This window comes from Trichoplusia ni, chromosome 8, assembly GCF_003590095.1.
Source record: "Trichoplusia ni isolate ovarian cell line Hi5 chromosome 8, tn1, whole genome shotgun sequence".
NCBI classification, from domain to species: domain Eukaryota; kingdom Metazoa; phylum Arthropoda; class Insecta; order Lepidoptera; family Noctuidae; genus Trichoplusia; species Trichoplusia ni.
Window position 1 is genome coordinate 11258794 of NC_039485.1, and position 25146 is coordinate 11283939.

At 37.3% G+C, this 25146-nt stretch overlaps 1 protein-coding gene across 2 annotated transcripts; it reads right to left on the reverse strand.

Annotated features, from left to right (window-relative positions):
* Positions 1-475: 475 nt before the first annotated feature.
* Positions 476-19950, reverse strand: LOC113497033 (RNA-binding protein 38-like). 2 transcript variants are annotated; one of them, XM_026876470.1, is made up of 5 exons: positions 19536-19950; positions 14413-14539; positions 4256-4328; positions 1229-1464; positions 476-899 (listed from the first exon to the last, which is right to left on the reverse strand). In XM_026876470.1, exons 1-5 carry the CDS (start codon positions 19755-19757, stop codon positions 769-771), a joined length of 789 nt encoding a protein of 262 aa, XP_026732271.1. In that variant the 5' UTR covers positions 19758-19950; the 3' UTR covers positions 476-768. The 2 variants fall into 2 exon arrangements, with proteins under 2 accessions (XP_026732271.1, XP_026732270.1); XM_026876469.1 differs by having other exon boundaries at positions 1214-1464.
* Positions 19951-25146: the final 5196 nt, after the last annotated feature.

The window sequence follows — 25146 nt, forward strand, 5'->3', positions numbered from 1 at the left end:
GAAAATTTTCTAAACCGAAAAAAAGTATTATTTAATAATCCAAGTATAAAAAATAATATTTTCAACTCTGCTATTACTTTGTTCCTTTCAATGTAATCTATAAAACTGATGATAGAGCTCTGATATTTGTATTATTGTCATCTAACAGCTGTTTCGCTTTAAATGTAAGTAAAATTTCTTAAATATATACAGGTAATCGATTAAGAAGGGTATTTACTATGAAAATATACCTAATTACATCTATAAGTATAAAAATATGTGATGTTAGGAAGTTAACGAACGAGGCAAGAATATTTCAACATAGCTATCTTTATCAATGGTATCGTATAGGTTGGTTTCATACGTACAGATTAGTACGTAACATTACTGGTTATTTAGGTTCCAGTCCTACTTCTAAATAAAAAAAACTCATAGCCTTTGGTCATTCTTTAACATTTGGTTTACGGATTTAACTAGATTCTAGACGTTTAGTCTAAATATTTGGCCTTGCTTCCATTAGTGCATCTTTATTTTTTTCTTATGACATGGTTTGCTAACGATTTTACTACTGTCCGACAAAAGGCACCGAACGTTTACCTTAACAGCTGTGTCATTATTAATTTCCATTTCGCATTCAGACCTATAAACGAGTGTTATTAGGTAATGACTACATTACTGGTGATACTTTTGTATTAACAGAGATATTCTTTTACAAATTCAGATCTAGTGTTATTGTTCAGCTGACATGCTTTGTCACCAGTAAAGTCCCCGAGCGCTTGAACGTCAAATCTACTGCATCCTTGCTTCTTGGAGCTGCGGGGGGTATGGTAGCGGGGGTAGCAGGGGTCCTTGAACTCCACCTCCTGGCAGCGCGTAGTATGGTGACACGTAGCCGGCACCACTAGCAGCTGCTGCCGCTGCTGCTGAAACGAGTACATCTCATAACTAAAAATATATCTGATTAGGTGCAGTTCACAACTTGACTTACTAAACATTTATTTTCTCTTAAAGCGACTTCATAGGTTTATTTATACCTAAAAATACTTTGCAATAAAACTGGAATTTGAATCAATATTTCGAGTCTTAATTCTATTTGTTTTCTTGCAACTATAAGAGACCTCTTGTCGCCTAATGCACTATATTTAATGAATTTGGTATGAGTAATTTATTCGATCAGTATGAATATCAACTTATGTTATGGCGATAAGAGTAACACCAAAATTTTAATATGTACCATAATTATACAAACCGGCGGCTGTGGCATAAGGATCGAAACCGGCGGCAGCGTATTGTTGCTGGTATGCCGCCGCGCCCTGGGCTGCGGCAGCTTGATATTCATACAAATGGTTGGCAGCAGCTACTGCCGCCGCATGCTGCAGCTGAGGCAGTTGCACCAAGCCACCAGCTCCGGAACCCACGCTTGCTCCCACCCCGCTCATCGCGTTCATGTAACTAGGAGTCCCATACACGTATCCAGGAGACAACCTGTCAATGTACAACATTAGTTTAGTAAAATGTACCCCTAGCAATAAGCGTCAAACTTCCAGATTAAACAAAACTGCACGTTTAACGCCTACGTGTCACCCGCGATGTCCTCTCACAGAGCCTCGTTACTAGTGAGGTGACAACGTATATATTATATGTAACACAGTTCAAAACTGCCACACTATACCTAGCCCCAGCAGCCTTGACAGGCACGAGCATATAGATTTGTTATGTTAGTAGACATCGATAAACTGTTATAATTATGTAAGTATGCGACTGGTTGCCTATGTCGCCGTTGCGGAACCGCCGCCGTGCGTCATTGCCAGAAAAGTTTAAGAAAATTTAATAAAAATATACAACGGTCGGTACTCCGCCTCGACCAAAATATCCGGATCACTCAGTATTTGCCTACTTATCGGTTCATCGTTGTGAACGGCCGACAGAACATAATTAAGGTCAATCTTATTGATTAACAATTTAGAAACATAATGCTATTGCCAACTATTAGTAAAATTATATAGAAATTGTCCTAGTTGCTGTACCCTTGTTTTTGCCCAAATCAATTTATTAAGTTTAAATTCTCCGTCCATTTTAAATCGAAGACTTTTACATAAAGATTCATCAATAAGTAAGCATAAGGGTAAAAACTGATGACTGTGCTTAATTTGCTTGTGAAGGCGGTCAAGTTTGCACAAGAGCATCTCAACTCGTATTCTGCCGTGTCAGCATTTTTAGAGAGCTCTTCTTATCCACACTATTAACCATCGCACCACTTTATGATGCAATTGTCTATCTTTTTCTATCACCATGAGATGTGATAGAGACAGATTGACTGTTGTTTGTTCTATTTTGTGAGAATTAGCATGGTACAGGAATCGGAAGCTATACGCATGCGTGTTCCACGCCCGCCTAGACGCCCCGCCCGCCTTATACGCCCACCTGTGGTCTACTGTCAACCGGATAATACCTACATGATGCCTAATGTAAACGGAAGAAATATTTATTTTCCCCAAATACATTTTTTGTTGCCCTTTTATTGATATGAGTATTTCTATCATGTGATTGATAAAATAAGTATTTCAAACATGTCTAATATCAATCTACGATCACATAACTACACTATCGTCACGAAATAGTTTGAGCTCGTAAATACATTTAGCTAAAACCCGAGTATGCTTATATTTTGAAAGAAATAATGATAGTAGGTAGTAGGTGAAAACAAACAGCATTATTAAAACTGGCATTATAATATACTCACTCACACAAGCTGAGCTGACACATCTACTAAAATACAAAACACAATCACTTACTAATTAATCTGACAGCTATTATAAAAAGTTCGTATGTTAAATGGCACTTTCAAGGTATTTCAAAGAAAGTAAACATATAAGTACATAATGTCATGCAATACCTAATATATCTTTAATGTAAAATGCTAGCGTTTTTAAATTAATTTCTAAAATAAGTATTTAATTTACGTGTTTGGAAGTACCTACAATTGGCATAAACCTTATTAATGCTATTAATTAACTTAATTTTTACTTATAAAACTGGTAAAAAATTTAACCTACAATCAATAATTTGGAATTCTTAAGTTAGGTACCTACTAAATCGACAGATCCGTAGACGGAAAAACCCCATTTAATTCGATACGAAAACAAAAGCGTTAATTCGATTGAAGCTTTTACTTGATTATTTTCCATTAAAACCAAAGTGTCTTTGAATAATACATTATGGACAGTTGTGTTGGCGTGGTGGCCTCGGCTGAGCATCGATCGGGTGGACGTCAATGTAATTAACCGGGACACGAGGGCTGCAGGCCCATGCCTAGCAGGTCGAGCCGCGTTTTATGGAATGCACATGTTAGACAGCACGGCGGCAGCGGCGGCGACGGCGACGGCGGCAACCCGGCCGAGAGCGCGCTCACACCTACGCAGTACGCACACACAGCGCGCCCTCGGCTCGACCTCCGCCGCCGCCGCACTACGACAATTACTTAGTAAGTGTATTAAACGAAATCCACCACCAACAAAACTCAATTCAAATCAACAAAATCTTACACGAACACGGCATAAAACATAAAAGTAAGAAAACATTGAGTGTCGAGAACGATGCGTAAAGTGTGATGGCGGTGGGCGGCGCCTGCGACCGACTTTGTCGCCGCCGGCGCCGCCCATGCTCCGGTATAGCTTTGTAAAACGTAAACATTAAAAAACCCAATCGACTAATTCACACCCAAAACGAAAAAAAATCCACTCTCACGCTCACGCTTGCCATAGATACCTATGTGAAAATGTTTGATAATTTAGTCTAGGTGTGGTCCGCCGGCCGCCGCGCCGCTAGCCGTCCGGAGACGCCGCTCGCCTCATCTACCGAGACAAAAGTCAGCAAACTATATCTTTACTATGTGGAGCTCAACCTGGACCTGATTTGATACAGTGAATTTCCCGGGAAAATCTTACCTAACATGATTTGTTTATATCTGATGATAGCCTCTATTTGTAATCATAAACTTAGATGACATAACAAATGTAAACTATCTACCATTTATGTTTAAGTCCTTTCACACTGACAGGATTAGTTGAAGGTTGGATTTGAAGTATAATACGTATTGTTCATGTTTATGAAGAATTAAAATTTTCAACCATTATATTCTGATTTTTGTCTCGTGAGATGTATTCAGAGCGGCATGCGGCGCCGCTTGTGCTGGCAAATATTGAAGTGTTGAACCACTGAACATTGATACATGATACATATATGGTACATTTATTGAGCCGATGGGGATACTCACCCGTAAGGTGAAGGTAACACGGTTTGGTAGCCAGCGCGAACCCCTGCCGCTGCGGCTGCAGCTAGACCGAAACCTGAAAAAAACAATAATTTATAATCATGTTGTCGTTGTACATTAACGAGGTGGCGACCTCTCTAGGATCCTCTTTAGGATATGAAATTCGAAAAATATATCAACATTAGTCTATCATCATTAACGTTTGTGAAGATGTTATTTTCAGTCTCACTTAACGGAAGTGGCTAGAGCAGAGTCAAACTAAAATATATCACGAGAAGATTGGACCGCATCCAAATGACACGAGAGTCAACTTAACTCAGGCAACGTCACTGTTAATTTCTTTTTATTGCATTGTTAAGTCGCGCGAGGCGGCATCTATTTTAGTCGCTCGCCGCCCGCCCGGGCACCGGCATCCACGGACATACCTCTTGAAAAGAAGACGACAAACACTGCTATAAATGGCTTTCGATCTTTGGCACAGGCCGATGAACATTTACTAAATTGTAGTCAGGGCATCGGGCGCACTGATGTCGATGAGCTGTGGTAGCGAAGCAAACCACATTTTCCGGGTGCCTAAGCACTTGATGCAATATGTTTATTACGGGTATCTGATCAGTGTTAGTAATTCAAAGGCACAATTAAATTCAATGATGCCTCGCTCATTTAGGAAATGTGCAATCACAGTAATGCTATTTTTGATACGACATAATCTATGATTAATGGTTAAAATTCAGAAGAGCGTGACCTCTACCGGCCTGTAAATATACGTGTACCTATACCTATGCTATTGTGTGGTGAAATTTCACCGGTGATTACAGTGGATCACATCCGCAAGCTCTCCGGATGGTGTTGCGGTTCGTCTGTTTCGATAGTAGATGTAGTGACCTTGCTCTTTTTTTAGTGCTTATTAAGCCAACTGAAAGATCGTCTCATTTGATGATCAAATGGGCATCACTAAGTGTGGATCTTTTAATTTCCACTTAACAACCTTCTTATAGGAGAATAAAAAATATCTACCAATATTTGTGCCTAGGTTTGATCAGTTTTAAAGTCTAAGGCTATCGCGTGCCGTACCGATAGGGCTCGTGATGTGCCACCGCATTTGTTCGATCGATGCCATGCCATTTGACGGCCGAGGTCGAACCAATGTCCACCACAAAGCTTATCTTGATTCATTAATTTTTTCTCTTTCCATTTTTGTCTATTGTCATTTGGCCCCAATGTAGCGCAATAGTTTTTTGTTGCCCGTAGTTATGTGACCCAGATAGATTTAAGCCGTAATCGATTGTCAAATAGAATACAAAAGCCGAATGGTTGAATTTTCTAACAATGTATAACAAATACTACCTACCACCCACTGAAAACATGATTTGAAGCTAAAACACCATGAATCAGGAGTAGTTGCCGAAATTTCTTGGAAGTTAGTCACGACACGTGACCTCTCTTAATAATATTTCAGACAATCATGTAGGTGTTGCTATTATGATTTAATTTAAAGCTTTGTTTTGAATGTCCGTCTGATATTATTTTTTTCGAGTCCAGGACGTCTTCTTGAGCGCAGGTCGTCGAACTGTGAGGCCGACAGTAAGTGCTTAACGTCGCTTGTAAGGATTCTACGGAAATACGATTTTAGACGCGAGTGAACGGAGCGGGATAGAAAGAGCATATTATTACGACTACTCGACTTAACGTAAGTACAAATTATATATTTTCAATGCCATAACCTATTACAATTAAAATTTCTACCCAAATAGGTAATGTAATGCTTACATTTAGGAAGATAATTATAATTCTTATTTAAAAAACAAGTAAACCATCTATAACTGGACCTAATTATTTTTCTCTCAGACCTGAATTTAAACGTGTTTTTGGAGCCAAAATAATTCAATAAATTCATGTAATACCTTCCATTAATATAAGAACACGGTTTCATGAATACATTGTAGATAAAATATGTCGTGTTATGTTTATCGGTTCGAGAATAGAACTAGATGTGTCGTGGCCCAGTTTTGTATGACCAAACTGCCCGTGTTGGACTTACGCGTGGCCGTCACGGTTTTGTGTTTGGCAAACCTTTGATGTGACCGCTGTCGTCTTGGACAATATCGAAAATAAATCCGACACCATTACGATTGATCGTGTGCCTCCCAGTAGCTTTACAATTTCCTGGGACACTTATTTTTGGATAAACACGTGCGCAATAATTAAGAATGAGCATAGCTTTTATACCTCTTTCGGATAACCAACATAGGTTTTCGTTATTATGTTATAATTCCAACATTAAAATGTGAGTAACTAATTGGAAACATAACTTTCGAGCTTTTCAATGTCCCTACGAAACCTTATTGATTTCACTTTATATTTAAACTTAGAAATCTGCACACAATATTTCTGTACGCATATAAGTAGGTACGTATGCTTTGTATAGGTTCCGACAAAAGATAAGCTTGCGAGGAAAGATGAGGCTTTGGCTCGTTGCCAATACTGGTGTCGCGGCAGAGTCGGCCGCGACGACGTTCCCAAAACTGCGTATATTTAGACAAAATAAAGAGCGCGCCGAAGACAAAACGAGACGCAACTCTGTTTTATAAATAACCACGTCGTTCGCCGGACGGACTCAGCCGCGCTCGACCAACCTCTGCACGCCAGCTGTTGTACATAAATAATAATTAAGACACGAAGAAAGCTCCAAGCGTTCATCTGACGAGGATCATGAGTAGGAACAGAATAGACCAATTTCCTACAGTGAACATGGAAACACAAAAGAATAGTTCTACAAATTTCTAAATGGTTTACAGTGTAGCTAAGTCGTATGTTATCTACAAAGTAAAAAGGATTATCGGAGGATCGAAGGGCTTCGTACGGAAGTCATGGCAAGGGATCGAGTTTCAGGTGGTGACAAAGGGAACGGAACTACTACAGTGAAGTGTTCCTGTGTTAACAGGGGTCACTGCTCGGAGCTAGGAGTGTAAAGCTACAACAAGCTACGCCGCGAAGTTTAAAACTAAGATTTTGGAATAAAGGTAAACATAAATTGCTCATTACGTAATAGCAAGTCCAAATATGTAAAAGATAATTGACCTCAATAATAGTGCCTTGCTAATGTAAGGATGCATGTATAGACTGTAAATGGATAGTGTCTAACGCAATGCCATGAAATTAACTAAGATTTTCGGGCCAGATGCCACACATCCGTAAGATACGGAAGACGCCGTTATTTAGTTGGACCGTGTTCAACAACTTCGAGGTTATTAGTGTGGCGACGTCGCAAATTAATTTATCACTGAGTAGGTACACTTTACATAGGCTAAATCTGGTTACTTCTAATTCACTTTGAATTTTAGAATATCTGAAAGCTAGATGCCAGAATGAAGTTGTGAAAGTGTTACAGCTAATTTATTTCACTGTAATGAAGGGAGTAGTCATAAATTCATGGCATTCATTGCTACCAGGTAGCTTCTTCCACATCTAGTAAATGTAATTACCGGGACGGAAAAAGACAACAATAAATGTTCAGGTCTCAAAAGAAGAGTCATAAATTTGAATTAGCTGTATTCCCTTTCAATAGAAATGCGTAACAATTTACAGTCGTAGTTAAAAGTAAATAATCATTATTGTTCTAAGAGTTTTACTACTAATTTATGGTTGAAATCAGATCAAAGCGACATTGTGGTGGTGGGTAATTATACAAGGCAAATAAAACAAAGATAGAAGCTATTGGTGTGAAGCGAGATCGTATCACGGTCCACGCGACCGCCACTGCCTGACCATTATGGCTTCGCTTCATACAATTATAAACGATGCTCGCCACATATCGATTTGTGGTTATGGTTTTTGAAGCTTTGCTTCTAAAACTAAAATGGAATGAAGCTATTGTTTTTAAATTTTCATTAAATGTCTATCAATAACCTTCATCTACATACGTATGTTTCCAATAATACTTATTTTATAGCATTATTAACATTTGTTTCCATAGATAACCATTTATCTATATAATAACCTAGTATAGGTAGGTAAGGTAGGTTATTAGTAGCTGTGCTAGGTAATCAGATAAGAAGGTAAAAAATAAGTGTACCTGCATATATCAATGCTGGTTTTTAAATTACAGTTTTAGTTTTTATAGTTAAATTTAAAAGAAAACTTAAAAGACAGTAAATAAAATGACCAGCTTAACCTATTTGTTGGAGTGTTTAAAAAAGTGGAGCGTGTGGTGTCGGAGCCCATCAGAGCATTCATAGCCCAAATCCGAAAGACTAAATAAAAGTAGTAGCTGGGGTGTGTTAGCCACTGCGGGGGGCTTGGGCACATGCATAAGTAATGCACAAACGAAGGGCGCCCAGCGCACGCGATCCGCCTGCAATTCCAAACACAGGGACAACCCCTTCCCAACACCGCAAAGGGCCAAGAAATCCATTAATCAATGATGACTTCCATACTTATTGTTCGTATCCAAAACTTTCAAAGTCTTTTTCGGTTAGGTACATAAAAAGGCGGGTTTGGTCTATTGCTCACTTTCGAAACTACCCTCAATTTCCGAAAGGCAGGAACATCGCATATTTTTGATCAATCTGAATTACAGAATAGATTAAATTTTTATAGGAGCCTTTGAATGAAAGAAACTACGTTTAATTGCAAAATTGAATATATCATACCTTTGACATATCATTTCAACTCAATATTATGAAAGCCAATAAAGATTTCCATGGTATTTTATTTAAAGACCATTTTGTGCATAATCCTTGTACAGCATGTACTTACATCGAAACAAAGCGAAGTGGAGTTATGTCTGAGTTTTGGAAATAACAAAGTTAAATTAAATTAGTGATTTTAATTTTATTTTTATAAGATAGGTAGGGGCGTAAAAACTGCTAGACATTGGTCGAATGTTTTCTAATAGGAGTCGTTCATAGACAGGTGTGAATCGATTACTGCGGTGCTCGTTCCACTTAATAATTCATAGTGTCGCCCCGTGTGTTTGGACAAGTGCCCCGTTCGGCCTTCATCAACACGCCCATATAATAAAACTTTAACAATGTTTTCATAATCGACGCCAGGCCCGCTGAAATCGTCCATTGGTTGCAACCACTACGACGTATTTAGAAACTGGGCTACACAAATTTCTTACCACAGCAGTTAACGTGTACATTATGTACGTAAACAATACCTACCGCCGCGTTACAATGTAACACCAACATTCAGTCTCCAACATGTTTATGTTAAAAATTCAATAAAACACCTAATCAAACAAAAACTTGTATCGTCACTGGGACACTATGACTTTTGGATTGTATGCCATTACTTTTAAATATATTAATTGAAACAGATAACAACATATTTAAATAGTATTCTAAAATCTATATCAATTCCCTTCTATCTGCAATCCCGCCGTTTGGTTATTTATTTTGGCGCGCGCCACGATGCGCGGGCGCCGAAGACGGACATGCCGTTACGCCTCCATCAAATCCAGTAAATGGATTTCCATAAAAAATATTATTCTGTTCTAAGATATCCAAAGATTAAATAGATACTACATATCTTCAGATATTTCTTATAATACCATTGTTAGGTGTAGTACAGACTCCATCCAAAAAGAAAAATTAAATCACTTAGCTACCAATCATTGTATCATTCTCTTGTACTGTAAGTACTTTAACCAAAATAAAAAAAAAGTAATTATCAATCATTTTACTAAACATTGTACACAAGAACGCTACTAAGCCGAAAGCTATATGCACGGGACTTTTTTACAGTAAATCCCAGCCCCTCTGTAGTTAACGGAAAAAGCGTTGCACACACATTATTTAAAGGACAAAACGGTCGCTAAAACCGGCCTAGTCAACGGTCACTTCTTTTGAAATCACATCAACCGAATCTAGATTAAAGGGGATCTCATCTCGCAACGTGTTCTACACAGTATGCGTGCGAACTACAAATATTATTTCAATGTATTTTAGTGTAAAGGTGCACGGTTGAAGGGCTTCGTAAATAAACACAATATGCCCCAGGCGTTTTGTATAAACCAATTTTACAAGACACAGAACGTAGACTAAACAGGCTCTGCGGCGGCAGATTTAATGCGTTTCCCGCACTGTTTCCAGAGTTGAACTATACTGAAGCGTTTGCTTTAGAAAACATTCCTTTAAATATTGTTATTTGTTGATATAAGATATTGACTGTTATTTACCTATTAAATATCTTTGGTAAGTAAAATTAAAATAATAAATAAATGCGGACAACATCACATACATTGTTCTGAACCCAAAGTAAGTTGCTAAAGCACTCGTGTTATGGAATTCAGATACAACGAAGGTACCACAAACACCCAGACCCGAGACAATGTAGAAATATGAATTTTTACACTGACCTGACCAGGGATCGAACCCGGGATCTCAGAGCCTTGAAACCGGTGCCTACGCCACTCGACCACGGAGGTCGTCGTTCAAAATTAGTTATGTATTCCAGAAACATCATTACTTATGATTCTCGAAGTGCTATCTTCGTCTTCCATGTTGCTATTCTTTTTTATCTAAAGGTAATAACAGTGTTGAAAATTTCCTTTCAAAATTAAGTGCTAAAGTGTGCTTAAGGTTATAAAATTGTACTAAAACTAAAAACAGATAACATTTCTAGAGACTAAAATGAATTTTATTTTTTAGAATGTACCTAAATAAAATTGATTCGAAACTCATTACTTGAAGGCAGACAGTTTTATAACCGTTTATGAGAAAAATACCCTATAAATGTTCAACTTGAGTAAATTATTAGAAGAATTGGGTTTTATTTTAGCTTTAAATTTTACATAAACTGCAAAACGCGTAAAATTGCCTTTATAAACAAACAAGCGAACAAAATTCAACGCATCGAAGATTCGAACGATGAATATATGTAGTTAGGGTTGGCACGCGCTTTAGCTGCCGCGGTGGACGCGGAGCGCGCGCATATCACAACAGGGAGTGTGGCATATGGCATAGCCGGTATAGCGAACCAGGTGTCTCGTCATGCGCGCCCGCACCCATTGTGTAGCACCCCTCCCCGCGCAGCCGCGCAACTGTTTTCAATGTGTGCACTACCCGACACATCGAACAATGCCGCGACCTCCAGCAAACGTTGCCGTGGCAAGGATGCGGATCCATTCATACGCTCTTTAATTTTCTCAGACATCTAACAAAGATCAGACGATCAGCTGTTCCCACCGTCAAAAACAGGTTTTTGTAACGGCCATTTATTATCTAGACGGATTGCCTGAATGAATTCGTTGAACGGCATTATAAACAAGACAGAAACCAAAGAAAACCTGTAAATAATATTAAATCAATCGTCCAAAACATTGTAGTGTCTTCCAGATAAAGTATGTGTCGAAATCACATTTCATATCTTTAGAGTCATAGGAAATTTGGCAAGGGGGATGGATTCTATATGAGCCGACAAAATTGCACAATAACGTACAGGGTCAATTTACTGGACAATCAGCGCGTAATGGTCTTTTGCATGAAATTATATGTGGCATGAGTTGTTATCAAGGTATTGTTGATTATGTATGCGCGGAAGTTTCATTATGCTGTGTCATTCATGTAAGTCGTCTACTGACCATGTGATGGTTGCTTACACTGAATCGGTTTATCTGCTGAATCGTTTGAATCTCTGCCAATATGCTCTGCGGTTGCCCTGAACGAATTGATTACAGAATTTGTAATTACTTTAATAACATGAATGAAATAGTATAATCATTCATAAAAATATTAATGGATCTGGGGTATTAAAATAAACTGAAATATCTCGGTCCTACTTACAGAGATATTGCATTAATGCTTGATGATACCAAGATATTATTAACCTTTTTAGACCGTTGTAGACTGATTTTTTTTTTGTGAAGACTAATGCAAAAATCAGCTTACCTCTAATTGGAAACAAATTATTTGGGAATTTAACAATTGGTTTTAAGGGCCTTTTAAGCTCGAGTTAGGATATTCCAACTTTTTCTTTTAAACATTCGCCGCTTAAGGCCCCCAAAGAAAACCTAACTCTTTTGTTATCATATACACAATTGCAGACGTGTGCTGTACGTACCTAACTACCTATATTATAATCATATCAGATTAAATCGAAGATAATATTTCTTGCGACTCTTGATGCAGAACGACCATCAGTACAAGCCATTAAATGAAGCCCTTAAATAGAGTAGTCCTCATAGTCATTACTTTTAGTCATGTGCTTATTTTGATTAATCTATCAGATCTTATCAATCGATGTGATATGCAAGACGGGCCCTCATTTGTCAGCATTACTAGACTAAATGACCTTATGATAAATCACTTATTTATCGATTACGTATGTCGAACGATGTCATTAAGCAACTAAAGTAGGGTATTCGGAAATTGTAAGATGTTTAACACCTTCAAAGTTTTTATTTCCTGTGTTAAGCATGTAGATGCAGAGATTGTACAAAGGCTACAATATGTTACCTTGCAAGGATTGTCGTGCGTGTCCGTAGGGCGCAATCAATTAGCGAGCCGCGTATACCGAGCACTTCCGTTTCCGAGCGTTTAGGGACTTCCGGCGGGGGCGGAACGGTTGGCTCCCCATATTCATGATACAACGGGCAACGAAATTTTTGAAAAACACTTGTTTAATTAAAACCCTAAGTGGTGGTCTTAAGGTTTATTGTTTGTTGTAGATTGTGTCGTCGAGGTCCACTGTACTAATTACTATTGTGTTCGACACGTCACTGCGACAGTCGCAATAGCTTGTAATTAATGGTATTGTTGCACATTGCTTTATAGGTACATAATTAAAGCTATGAATATTGCTTGTTGCTCCTTCGTAGCGATTATGTAAATTAACGATTAGCAAAATACATTTTGTAACTTAATTGTTTTCTGCACATTGCTTTGATATTTGATTGGCTTTCTTAAACAGCGCTCTGTTGTTTTTCTACAGTCCAAATCACCTTGTTACTTCTCATGCAGTTAATTTGCCTTGTTTCGTTTAAAACTCTTGACTATAAATTGGTTGTCAAAGGTATACTAACACTTAATAGAAAGTAATATTTATAGTTGTCTTATTAATCTTCCTTCCTTGATTTGTTTAAGTTGTTAATTTATAAACTCTTCCAGGTTATTCAATGGCACTTAATTAATACCGGCACTCAGAGATAAACATTAAATAAGTTGATAACGGGAGCACTACTATCGAATTGATATCGCGAAATAATCGAGCGATATAAATAAATCGTCCCACTTGTGAGTTAGCAATAATTAATTTCATTATTATCAGAATCTACTCGGTCGTGTGTACTTGAGGACAACCTGATATTTTCATTTGAATTTGGTAAAACGATAGATTTTACTATTTTAAATTACAAATTGCCTACAAAATCAGCTCTACTGTCTACGGCCTGATTACAGACTACCTATTTTTTTGCATACCTATAGCTTCTTTTAAATTCAGAATGAACACAACATATTGTACCCAAACATTAGTTTTAAACTCACGGATAAATATCAATTCGTATATTTTCTAAGGTTTTAGGCGGTAACGATTACCATTATATAAATGTTTAATGCGCACATCACACATGTACAGCTGACCCCCACGATGGTATTGTATCTCACACGGAGCGATCTCACCATTTTTTGTCCGTTGACAACACGACTTCGAAAATGAAGGCGAAACACAAAAAATAATCATGTGTGCGTTTGTTCCTACAAAAAACTGCTCCTTTTACAAACAGCTGAGCGTTGATAAGCGTCTTTTTCGAGGTTATACAACCCTTGGAACTCTAAAGATTAGGTAGTGATTTATCCTTGTGAGCTAGCGTCTATATTATTTTTTTGATATCTTTTAAATTACTTGTAAAACAAATTATGAACAGGCACAGGATCAAATGTTTGAATCGTTTAGACAGTAGTTTGGAATAGGGTACTTTCTTTTACATTGGTGATTTCTTTAACCTTAGGAAAATTCTACAACTTCGCTGCAGATCAGCAATATTTTTATTTTTTCCCCTTATAGTTTTTACCGAGTAACAGGTATACAGTCGATTTTAAATTATTATGCCATGTTTTATTCCAGCAATACTCAATGCGTTGACGGTGCTGGCCTATTTCCCGTAGCCGAGTGTTACTTATCTCCACTATTGATAAGGTAAGCGTGTCACTAACCTGGCGCCAGGTTCCCTCGGGGTTTGGCTCCGAGAATGGCGAGATTCACGTTTGCTTTCCTTCCATCTATGATAGGATTAGGGTCTTTGCACGCTCTCTCCGCCGCCGCTCGGTCACCCATGATTACCTGAAAACAATAGTTTAATTCAGTATTGCCCATATTTAGAGGTAATTTATACCGAATCCATTTAAATAACGAATACATTGAAGGATGACGTCGAGCCAACATTACCTATTGTAATGCATGCGTGAGCCACGGGTCGCCACCTCGGCGTTCCAACTATCGAGTCGACCAATTTGAATTGACCTCCCGTGTCCCCCGATTTAGTATACGCTTCAAATAATGTAAACAAAAGAATAAAACATCGCGGGTTCCATTTTAAATGGAAAGCGGGTCTAAAGCAAATACACGATGACCTCCAGATAACGAAAGTCTGTAATAATTAGAAATATAAATGCGCTCTATTTTGTATATTTGATCCATTTGTTAGTTTTTATGCTTTTTTGTAAAAGACGCGAATATGCAAACCAAGCCGAAATTGTGACAGTGATAAGCGGTACACAACGTTAATATCCACAGAGAATTTCAGAATTCAGTAGGTATTGTATGTTAATTTTCCCCGGTACAAAGGAACAAGTAAAATTCAATATATGATTCGGTTTAGCGCAGACTTTATAACCTGAGTAAACCGTACAAATCGTAGTTAGGTGCGGCGCGCGATAACGTAATGTATCGAACGTAGAGCTAAGTGCTTGTGAGACGATTGGTCAAATGTATAATTTTTCTACAAATATCTCTTAGGAGCAATCAAGTTATATTCCATCTATTTGCTTAGAACTTGTTGCATTTTAATGGAATATTGGTACCAAATAAACGTACGCTTAAAATCATTTGTACTACAAATAAAATACATGATTGGTTTTATTTAAAATAGTCGTATAACATTTGCACGGCAGTTACTGGCCTTGTAATTTAAGATTGCACAACACAATTTTATGTTATTTAAATCGACATTTTATTTCGATATTTGTAATCAAAATTTGAAGTCAAGATACATAACATAATGTACCATCATGTTTGTGATTAGGACCCATCTCACTGGGATTGATCCGTTTAAAAAACAGTTTTAATTATTCAGGCAATCAACAGGTCTCATCTTTAAATAAGTTTAAGGCTTGATGTATTTTTTATTGAAATAGTACATCATGGGAATCTATTCAATTATATGACAATCGAATTTCTCACATAACTATCGCTATGTTTTAGCATAATATTGTCATAAGAAAATTTTCTGAGTTACATTTGAGTGCGCACTTATCTCTTACCGTTCAACTTATCGAGTGTAGTCATACATTATTTTAAACGTTATACGTTTACGTGAAACATGACAAGAATGCACCGCATTTGAATATTACTTTTCGAACATCACTAGCTGTGTTACTATTATGCAGTACCTCGAAATAATCTAAAATTAATTCCTCGCGTCGTTCTAGAAAGATAAAGTTAGTACAAAATTGATACCTTTTTAAATTTTGACATTAATCTCCCTAAAAAAAGTTAGATCTGCACACGCGTTGCTAATGGAATTGAAAGTTATAAACAATTGTTTTTTGTGACAATAGTTGAACATAGAGTTCACTTTCGTTTTTTATCAAACGTTTCATTTTGTTTTAACAAACCAAGCGATATGAATCATGTAAATACAAATTGCAAAAACCACTGATGACGTGTACATAACTACGACCGTAGCGACGTTACCTAGTGGCAGAAAGATAAATAAATAACGCACTTCATTGTCTAGATAAAGACTATCATTATTTTAATACTGGAGGTAGAGTCGTAAAGCTTTGAATTCTACATTCCACTAAAATTAAGGCCTTGAGAAATCAGTACCACTAATAATCGATCTACAGAACACGAGTAAACGACTAAAACTGCAAAATAAAATTTATTTATTTCTATACTCTATATACTAATATATAAAGCTGAAGAGTTTGTTTGTTTGTTTGAACGCGCTAATCTCAGGATCTACTAGTTCGAATTGAAAAATTATATTTTGTGTTGAATAGACCTTTATCGAGGAAGGCTATAGGCTAACATCACGCTGCGACTAATAGGAGCGAAGATACAATGGAAAATGTGGGAAAAACGGGGAAAATTCTAACCACGTGGACGAAGTCGCGGGCAACAGCTAGTTTGTAATATTTGTATCAATTGACAGGTTAGCTGTATAAATTGTCAGCATTCAACTGTGCCCTGAAAAACCTTAAAAGATTGGTTATCAAATTCCTCGTAAAACAATGAAAAAAAAAACTTTATTTACAATGTAACTACCGACTTCGAAGCTTCCTGTCAATTCAAGAGGCTATCGCAGTTCGTTTTTTGTTTCCTTTACTGTTTTCTTTTTTAAACTATCGAACGATAACAAAAGTTTACGAGTTTGCCAAACAGGCTTCGTTTTCTTAATCTATTTTGTAAAGATTTGAAATTCGTAAAATGGCAAACTGAAGCCGTTTCGCTTACAGACTCACTTTCGTTACTCAGGGGAACTATAATTACTTTTAATTGTGTAATGCAGCCATATACAAACGCGTGTTTGTACGCCAGTCAATAATAGAGACAAAGCTTTAAAGGGATTGCACGTGTTTGACCCTTAGCCCTGTAACCAAATAAGCCCTACAAAGGACTTTAGAAGGGGATTTTATATATAATAGTTTATAAATAAAACATGATGCATCAATCTGTTAACTAATCTATATACTTTACACATACCTATGTTCCCTAATATTAAAGTAAAAAATACTGACTCCGTATAACCAATCTTGCGAATAATGGAAAATATGAAAGAATGTTCGTGATTCTTTAAGCATGTAATAGCAGCCTTAGAAGTCTACGACGTAGCCCGTAGCCACAGGAGGCGTGTCCTTAGCCCGCCCATATAAACGCGGTATGGCGCGATATCAACTTTATACTTTTGAAAATAGATTCCTATTATTTTCTAAAAACAATTCATGATACGGTTTTTCTTATAGGTTTCTTAATTATAAAGAAATAATTACATTAATAAAAAATATATACAAAATTTTGTGTTCTAAAAACGCGATGACAGATCGTTAAAAAAATGCACGTAACAAAAACAAGGCCGCATTGATTTACAAACCTTATTGTATTGTAATTTGGGTAAAGACAATTTTTTTACCTTGGATTTTAGACTCTCTACAACTTTGTGTTTGTTAGAAATGATTATAATATAGCCAAGTATAGCTTGTGTTTCAGGTGTCATAAAAGAACATCTTTAATTTATCCAAATAGTATAAAATTTTAGTTTTTCTTTCTCACAAATATGAAGGAACTATGGATTAAATGCGTTCTGATGCAGGCTGCATATAGCTACTTATTTTCACTTAATTTCAGACAACTTTGATATCATTATTGACAAATTTCCGATTTTAAGTGAAATTGTTACAGTATCGACATAGTGCGTCATCAAACAACGCTATCTACTGATTAATAATTACTACTTTTGGGTTTTATTCAAAATACTTTCATTTTTAATAAATACTTTCGTTTTCTTTTCATTTGTTCCCAATGATCTAAATGTTAAACCTGTTTAATTTGTAACGTATTTGGCACAAGAACTCTTTCAATAGGTGTATTTTAAATTTAATTTGTAACGTATTTAAGTTTGGGTACCTAACATAATTTTTTCAAACACTTAAGGGTTTATAGCATTTTGCGTGTTAATTTAGCATTTTCAACAGTCGTTGTTAGTTGTCTCCCGTACGCTATCAGATGACAGTCTTTTGTTTCTCGCGAGTACTTCAGCACGTCCCGGCAGGAGGCGGTTGTCGATCCGAGCCAGCGGCTATGTGGAGCAAAGGGCTTTACGTACTTACTTAGTAAGTGAAGATACATTACAATGTGAACTAAAGAAATTATGAAGTGAATACTCCTTTAAGTAGGAACATGCTAGATTTGTATATCTACGGGGTTAAGAAAAGTTTTGGGGTCATCTTTCTTATGGTTTAGAAGATTTCAAGGCATTTCGTTTTAAACCAAAGAGTATGGAACTGTCTCTTTTTGTGAAATAATTTAGTTTGCATAGTCAAATTATTATTTCAATTCGGGCTTTCACTTTAAAAAATAATATGGTTGCTATTACTTTTTGTGTAGAATATAAATTATGTGTAGAACATAATGTTTAATGGAAACGCAGTCATTACATTAAAAAGTTCCATGCGTACCATGTAGCGTCGAAAACAGAATTTATAACACAATAATTTGTAAAAGTGTTACGAACGATGCATTGCGATTATTACAGCTATTTGGATGTCACAGCGAGGGTGCTACGCGTTGTGTTCCCTCAGGGTCCATCCACCCCAAGCACGAATTGAAAATGGGGTTGTGATTCATTTCCCACGAGCCCCACGCTGCACCAAACAAAAAGCCTCAAACTTTATTACATTGAACTAGCTGCATCGAAAAAAAGCGTCGCTTACTGCGTCCGTTGTTTAGAAATAATAGTGAATGCGAAAAAGCCAATAACTTGGTTACCAATCATCAAATTATATCGCGCAGCTAATTCATTCTTCACACAATAATTCGCCAAGGAGTATTGGTGTATTTTAGTTTGTGAGATATTTTTGATACGTGAGTATGCCCGTGACATTTATTATTTGGCACATTATGTTCATTAGGCCCGACGTGACGCTGCGCCGCCTTGTCACGAAGCCGTCAGTGATGATGCATCTCAAAACAATTGCGCATCACTGCCACTATTTTCAGCACCAACTTAGTTTGACATTTGTACCTGCGTGGAACGACTTCCGTGTTTGATGTAATTTCGCGATATACCTCGTATGTGTTGTATTGTACATGTACTTAGCTGCCGGTGGGTTAGGTATAATGTAGGTAGCAATGAGGTGCGATAACGCGCTAACTGTGCGATACGGTTGGAGTTTCAGAGCCGACGCGAGTCGACTGCGCACGAGCATTAAAAGTTTACGTGTCAATTCAGTTTCACATTATGCTTTCATTTCATGAGAATTAGTAGCTCTTTTAATTACAGATTGTGAAAGTAAATTTAGATTAAAGTTTCAAAGTTTGTGCAAAAAGAACTTACAAAGCCATATCCTCTGCTCTTGCTGGTCTGTCTGTCTGTGATGACCACGGCCTCTTCGATGTCGCCATAGACTGCAAAATGCTCTCGAAGGCTCTTATCCGTGGTGTGGTATGGAAGCCCTCCGACAAACAGTTTGGTCCAGGTTGTGTCTTTCTGGCCTGGCAGAGCGCCCAATGCCAGCAGCCCTTCGGACTCGGCCGGCAGAGCGCCCGCCATCAACATGCCTTGCACCGCCTCCGTCGCGCCGGCCACCGTTACACTCTGCTAACACTGTCACTGCCGCCGCTGTCGCGGTAGGCCAGGCTACGAGCCGCACGAGTGTGTAGGTTAAGTTACAGTTGTAAACACTGGTGTGTGCGGAAGCGACCGGTCGTCGTGGTGGTTGAGCGCGGACTGATGCTTGTTCGCTCGTAGCGCACGTGGCGCTCCGGTACTAATTTTAGCCCCCGCCGCGCCCCCCTCGTCACCAGATGCGTCGGCACCGTCCCGGCCACATGCGTTGCGTGCCCTACCATGCCCTACTGCCTGCTACCCTCCACTCACGCTTAATGATATGCCTCGTTATCACAGTTGTTTAGGTCTTCAATACGACTTACTTGAAAGCACACATTGCAAAATTATATGTATTTTTCAAAATTATAGCCGCCGGAATTGAACAAAATGGAAATATTTTTATGCTTTACTGACAAATCCATGGGGATAAAATTCCGTTTGTCCTGTGAAGTGTATCGCACTCATAGGTTACCTATTTTCGCCCATTGTAACAGTCTAGCCGCATATCTTTTGAAAACTGGAACAAAGACAGGAGCATACGGAGACACGCGTAAATAATCATAAATGGTAATTAATTAGTCAAAATTTTTGAACAATGATCTCACGCCAAGTTTAGTTACTAGGTAGGAGTTAAGGTATGTTACATTCTTGAATACCTTAACTATTTAAAACATAAGCTAGATGACAAATATAATATATAGAATCAGCATTATTTCAGCAAAATATGGTAGGGGAAAAATTGAGTATTTTCACCAAGAAATTTAAGTTTACAATATTATCACAGTACAAGCCGTCGAAACGGTTCTGTGATGCAACAGCGAATTGTAACAAAACAATAGTCAGCCAGTTAGCTATGTCGATTGTATGGACGGTCAACAGTGTATTGAAGGCTCTTTTATGACGTAGCATAGAACGTTTAGTGACACTGTTTACAAGTCGACCTTCGGTGGCTTTTGACTATGTATTTCTTTTAGTTGTTATAAGTTCCGTCAGTCTTATTATGAGAATTGGTAATGTTACAAGACTATGTTTTATTTAAGAGAGTGACTTAGTCAATACGAGCAGTTAAAAAGGTTTATTTGATTAATCATTTATCGTCCTACGAAATTACTTAGTTTATTTTGTAGATAGTTCAGTTTACTGAGATATATTTTTCTATACTTCCGAGAGACTATAAGGTTCTAGGCCTAATTGTCTGGTTGACTTAAAAGGTTCTTAAAATTAAATAAAAAATCTTAATTCCATATTTCCCTATCCAAAATACTGTACTGTGAACACGAACTAGTACTTCACATGTGCCAATAACTTAGCCGTGTTTATACTTGTTGAATCCTAAAATCTAGACCGGGTTACTGAACTTAGGGATAAAAGTAGATCTAATATTTGTTACCGTTCAGAGCTGGCTTAAGTCAAGTTTAAGTAGATATATACTATGTTATGTTTGCTATAAAGGTTAGATATACTCTCTAGTACTTAGTTCCTATTTATGACAGCAGTTTAATTACAAAACCTTTCTTCATTATGATCGGATCGTCTTAAACAACTTTATTGTTGTTTTATTCAAAGACCGGAAAAGTTGAGAGCATTGATTAAGATCTTACACACATTGGTACAACGCGGCGCAGCGATTAATTGCTCGACCGCCTGGAGTCGCCAGTTCGATTCCCGCTTATCAATTAACAAGCAGTTTCTATTCTATTTTAATCGCAAATTGTCTTAAGGTAAATAAGTTAATGGGACATACTGCGAAACGTACACGTATTCTTAATAGAATTGGATGATGGCTGGATATTAAAGGGATTCAGATGAATTCGTAATTTACAAAAAGGAACTAAGCTAACCAAGTAACCATGTCTCAGTTAACCGTATCAGCAGTTAGCCTGAACACAAGCGTTGACCATTTGACCAATCTATGAACACTGTTGTAATTCATTCGTTCGTAAATTTTGATACACGTCTATTCAAATGAATGGCAGTATAGAAAGTATCAATATACTATCGATATTATGAATGAAGCCTGCATCAAACATACATTCATCTCCGATCCTCCGAGTCCATATGTAACAAGTGATTGTCACAAGATATTTATAATTGTCAATTGCAATCAATGGCCGGTTTCGTGTGTCGGGCCGGAAGCGAGTGCTCGAGCCCGGGCTGTGGGAAACGTATTGTTCTTGTGAACACTATGTGGAACCATCGCTTCCTCTACGTCATCGCTGCCACGATTCATAATCACACACTATTTCCTTCTACAGTTACATTTTGAGGTGTTTTGGAATCGGTTGATAGCACCTGATCATTTGACAATACTTGATTGTTGTTAATGGCAAATGTCGATTTATTTGCTTATGTAGACTAACTATTTCCGAACTATGTTTATGCCAAGTATGTCAATAGATAAGGTTAGATAGGTATCACTCTAAATAACAAACCAAGTCTATGGTGATGGACATATACATCAAACATTTTATTTTAGATATACAAATTAAGTTACTGGCAAGTGCCTACTTAATTTTATCACTGATCTGATATTTTTCTTCAATCCCGAAAACGCTAGTGACAAATAAAATCAAACCACACTTAAAAATAAGACTGATATAGAAACCCAATTATAGATTAGATAAAAATACAAACAATGATAGCAAAAATTAGATTAAATAAGTTCGGAAACTACCAAAATTCCTAACAGAGTTATAAAAAAACGGAATAAATTTCGGTAATAATAAATAACTTGGAGACAGAGAACGTCGATGCATAAATGTTTACACCCAGGTGCAGCATTCAGACAGCTTCCAGACAAGCTGAGACGTCTTCACTGATCTTTACACATTAAATCAGTGCAAGACATCTCAGGTATGACGAGAATCAGCTGTCGAATCAGCTGGTTATTTTTTTCTTTTTCCTTTTTCTGTCTACGTTTCTCAAAAAAGTAGGTAGTTCGGTACGGTACCTGATTGCCGGAGGGCGAGGGGTGCCGGGTTCATTGATCGCGTCTATTGTGGAGCGCGTGCGCCGGCAGCTGCGCCCCATGCTACCCTACGCTATGGGGTAGGCAGATGGTAGATATTTAACTTTTTTTTTCTATCAAACAATATCTATTATGCGTGATAACTGAATGTGATAGAACGGGTACATAATATGCAAATGGTCCTACAGATTTTGGAGAGCGAAATAGCCAACATTGTATGTAGTTATTGATTTTCTTTACAACGAACATGGTCGGTCATAGAAACGTGAAACTAATGGTCATTTTTTTTTGAAGTCTATTAAAGATGAAATACAACTTTATTATGGTATTGGGAGGTAATACCGATAATTTTGTTAAAGATAATTTTGTTTATAAGCTTTTTAGGGGGAAAATGTTAAAATATTAGAATCGAATCGACAAGTGACTAAACTAAATAACTTAGCAAACAATATAAGTCTTTTACTGGTTTATTTTTTTTACCATAACCGAGTAAAATAAATTACCGCTTTGTCATTAAAAAAATCAATAGAAAGTGAGCGCCACATCAGTCAGCGCGCGCGCGGCCGCGCACCCCCGCCCGTCGGCGCCGCATACATCCTTTTCAATAACGCACGTCGACCATAACTGGAACAACGGATGTTTCGCCGAGCTATTTACTAACTTTTACCTATGACTTCTGGTCGTTAATGATTAGTTAGAAAAGCGGCTAGTGAGTGACGGGTTTATGAAATTTGACATTAAACTTACTTTCAGTGTAATCAAAGAGATCACAGAATTACCTTATCTAAATTATCTTTCTCCTTTTTCCTTTAAAAAAAGCAACTTAAGAAATTTAATGTTTGTGTCGCAGGGGTTTTCACGTCTCAAGCACAAAGACACCCGGACTCAGGACAAGCAATCGTGGATCACACAATGCTTTCTACGCAGGGATCGAACCCTTTGAGTTTGGCTTGGTGACCCCAACCACTCTGTTATCCATTTATTTATCTCAACAATTTGTTGTATACAACAACAATTGTTAAAATGTAATAATTACATTAGTAACTATTTGAACTTTAAGACCGAGTCCGTAATGTGGATATCCGCAAAAGGAACCAAAGTACGAGACGTCGGTGACACAATAATGAGGTTGAAGTGGACCTGGGCAGGCCACTTGGCCAGACGAAGTGACGGCAGGTGGACTAAGGCGGTGACAGAATTGTGGCCAAGACAAGGCAAAAGAAGCGTCGGTCGTCCGGGAGCAAGATGGAGAGATGACATAATAAAGGTCTCAGGTCGAGTCTGGATGAGGCTAGCACAGGACCGTAGAAATTGGCACGAGAAAGGGGAGGCCTATGCCCAGCAGTGGGAGGATAGAGGCTGTGGATGATGATGATGATGAACTATTGGAATAATAAAAAATCTTTAGGTACAATATATACTAAAATGATCACTAAACACATATTTTGATAGAATAAAATGATAATCGCTTTCTTACTGAGTAAGAATTTTACAAAAAAAAAAATCCTAAGAATTTCAATTATCTTAGTTCACTTGTTTTTTCTTTTTTTATATTTTGTATCGTTGCCAATATGTAGGTGTTGAACTAATGTTTGCTGTTTTATTTTAGAGTTGTCGTGTTGGTTACCTATTTTTTGTCTTTATTAACATTCTTCGCTCACCTAGTTTGATAGGAGTCTTAAGTTTTAATAACTACGAAGGTTTTATGTTTTAAATTCGAAAAGGAAATTTTTATGACTTTCTCTCATTGACCTAAAATAAAAAATATGTAACTACATACGCTATAATAGTGTTCATAATAAGAAATCGATGTGTCTTTAAAATACTCGGAATTATTAGTACAGAGGTCAGATGTGAACAGACAATATTAATCATCATATACTTAATGTACTCTATCTGCATTATTTACGTGGAAACTTTCAAGCCTCGACAATTACTTAGCTGGTTGTTTAGTCTAAGAAAATCAATAAATTTCAGTTACGATTACTAAAATTGTAACTTGTGAATCCTTTTTTACATACCTACTACAAACTCCTTTGATAGAACTTGTCGCAACAAAAGAGACTAGATATCAGTTCACCAATGCTGCTATTTACAATGACCGATGAATGAATGGAAATTGAATTAAACTGGCACTATTCGCATTCGCATTTATAAGCATTTTTCCAACACAATATTTGGAAATCAAGTACGGGGCGGAACTCTCACTGTTAATACAATTATTTTCCAATGATTGTGTTGGCAAAATGCTTAAGAAAATAGAAATAGTTTCAAATTTAATCCAATTGCGATTCATTCATCGGCCATTGTAAATAGCAGAATCGGGGATCTGGGTAGCATGTAGCTGGCCACTCTGGCCAGCAGTGTACC

Coding starts and splice junctions, on each gene's coding strand:
- LOC113497033 (XM_026876469.1), bottom strand. CDS start 19,757: ATGTTGATGGCGGGCGCTCTGCCGGCCGAGTCCGAAGGGCTGCTGGCA. Junction 4,329..14,412: donor CCGAGGGAACCTGGCGCCAG/GTTAGTGACACG, acceptor TGTTTTTTTCAG/GTTTCGGTCTAGCTGCAGCC. Junction 900..1,213: donor CGCCGGTTTGTATAATTATG/GTACATATTAAA, acceptor TCGTTTCAGCAG/CAGCGGCAGCAGCTGCTAGT.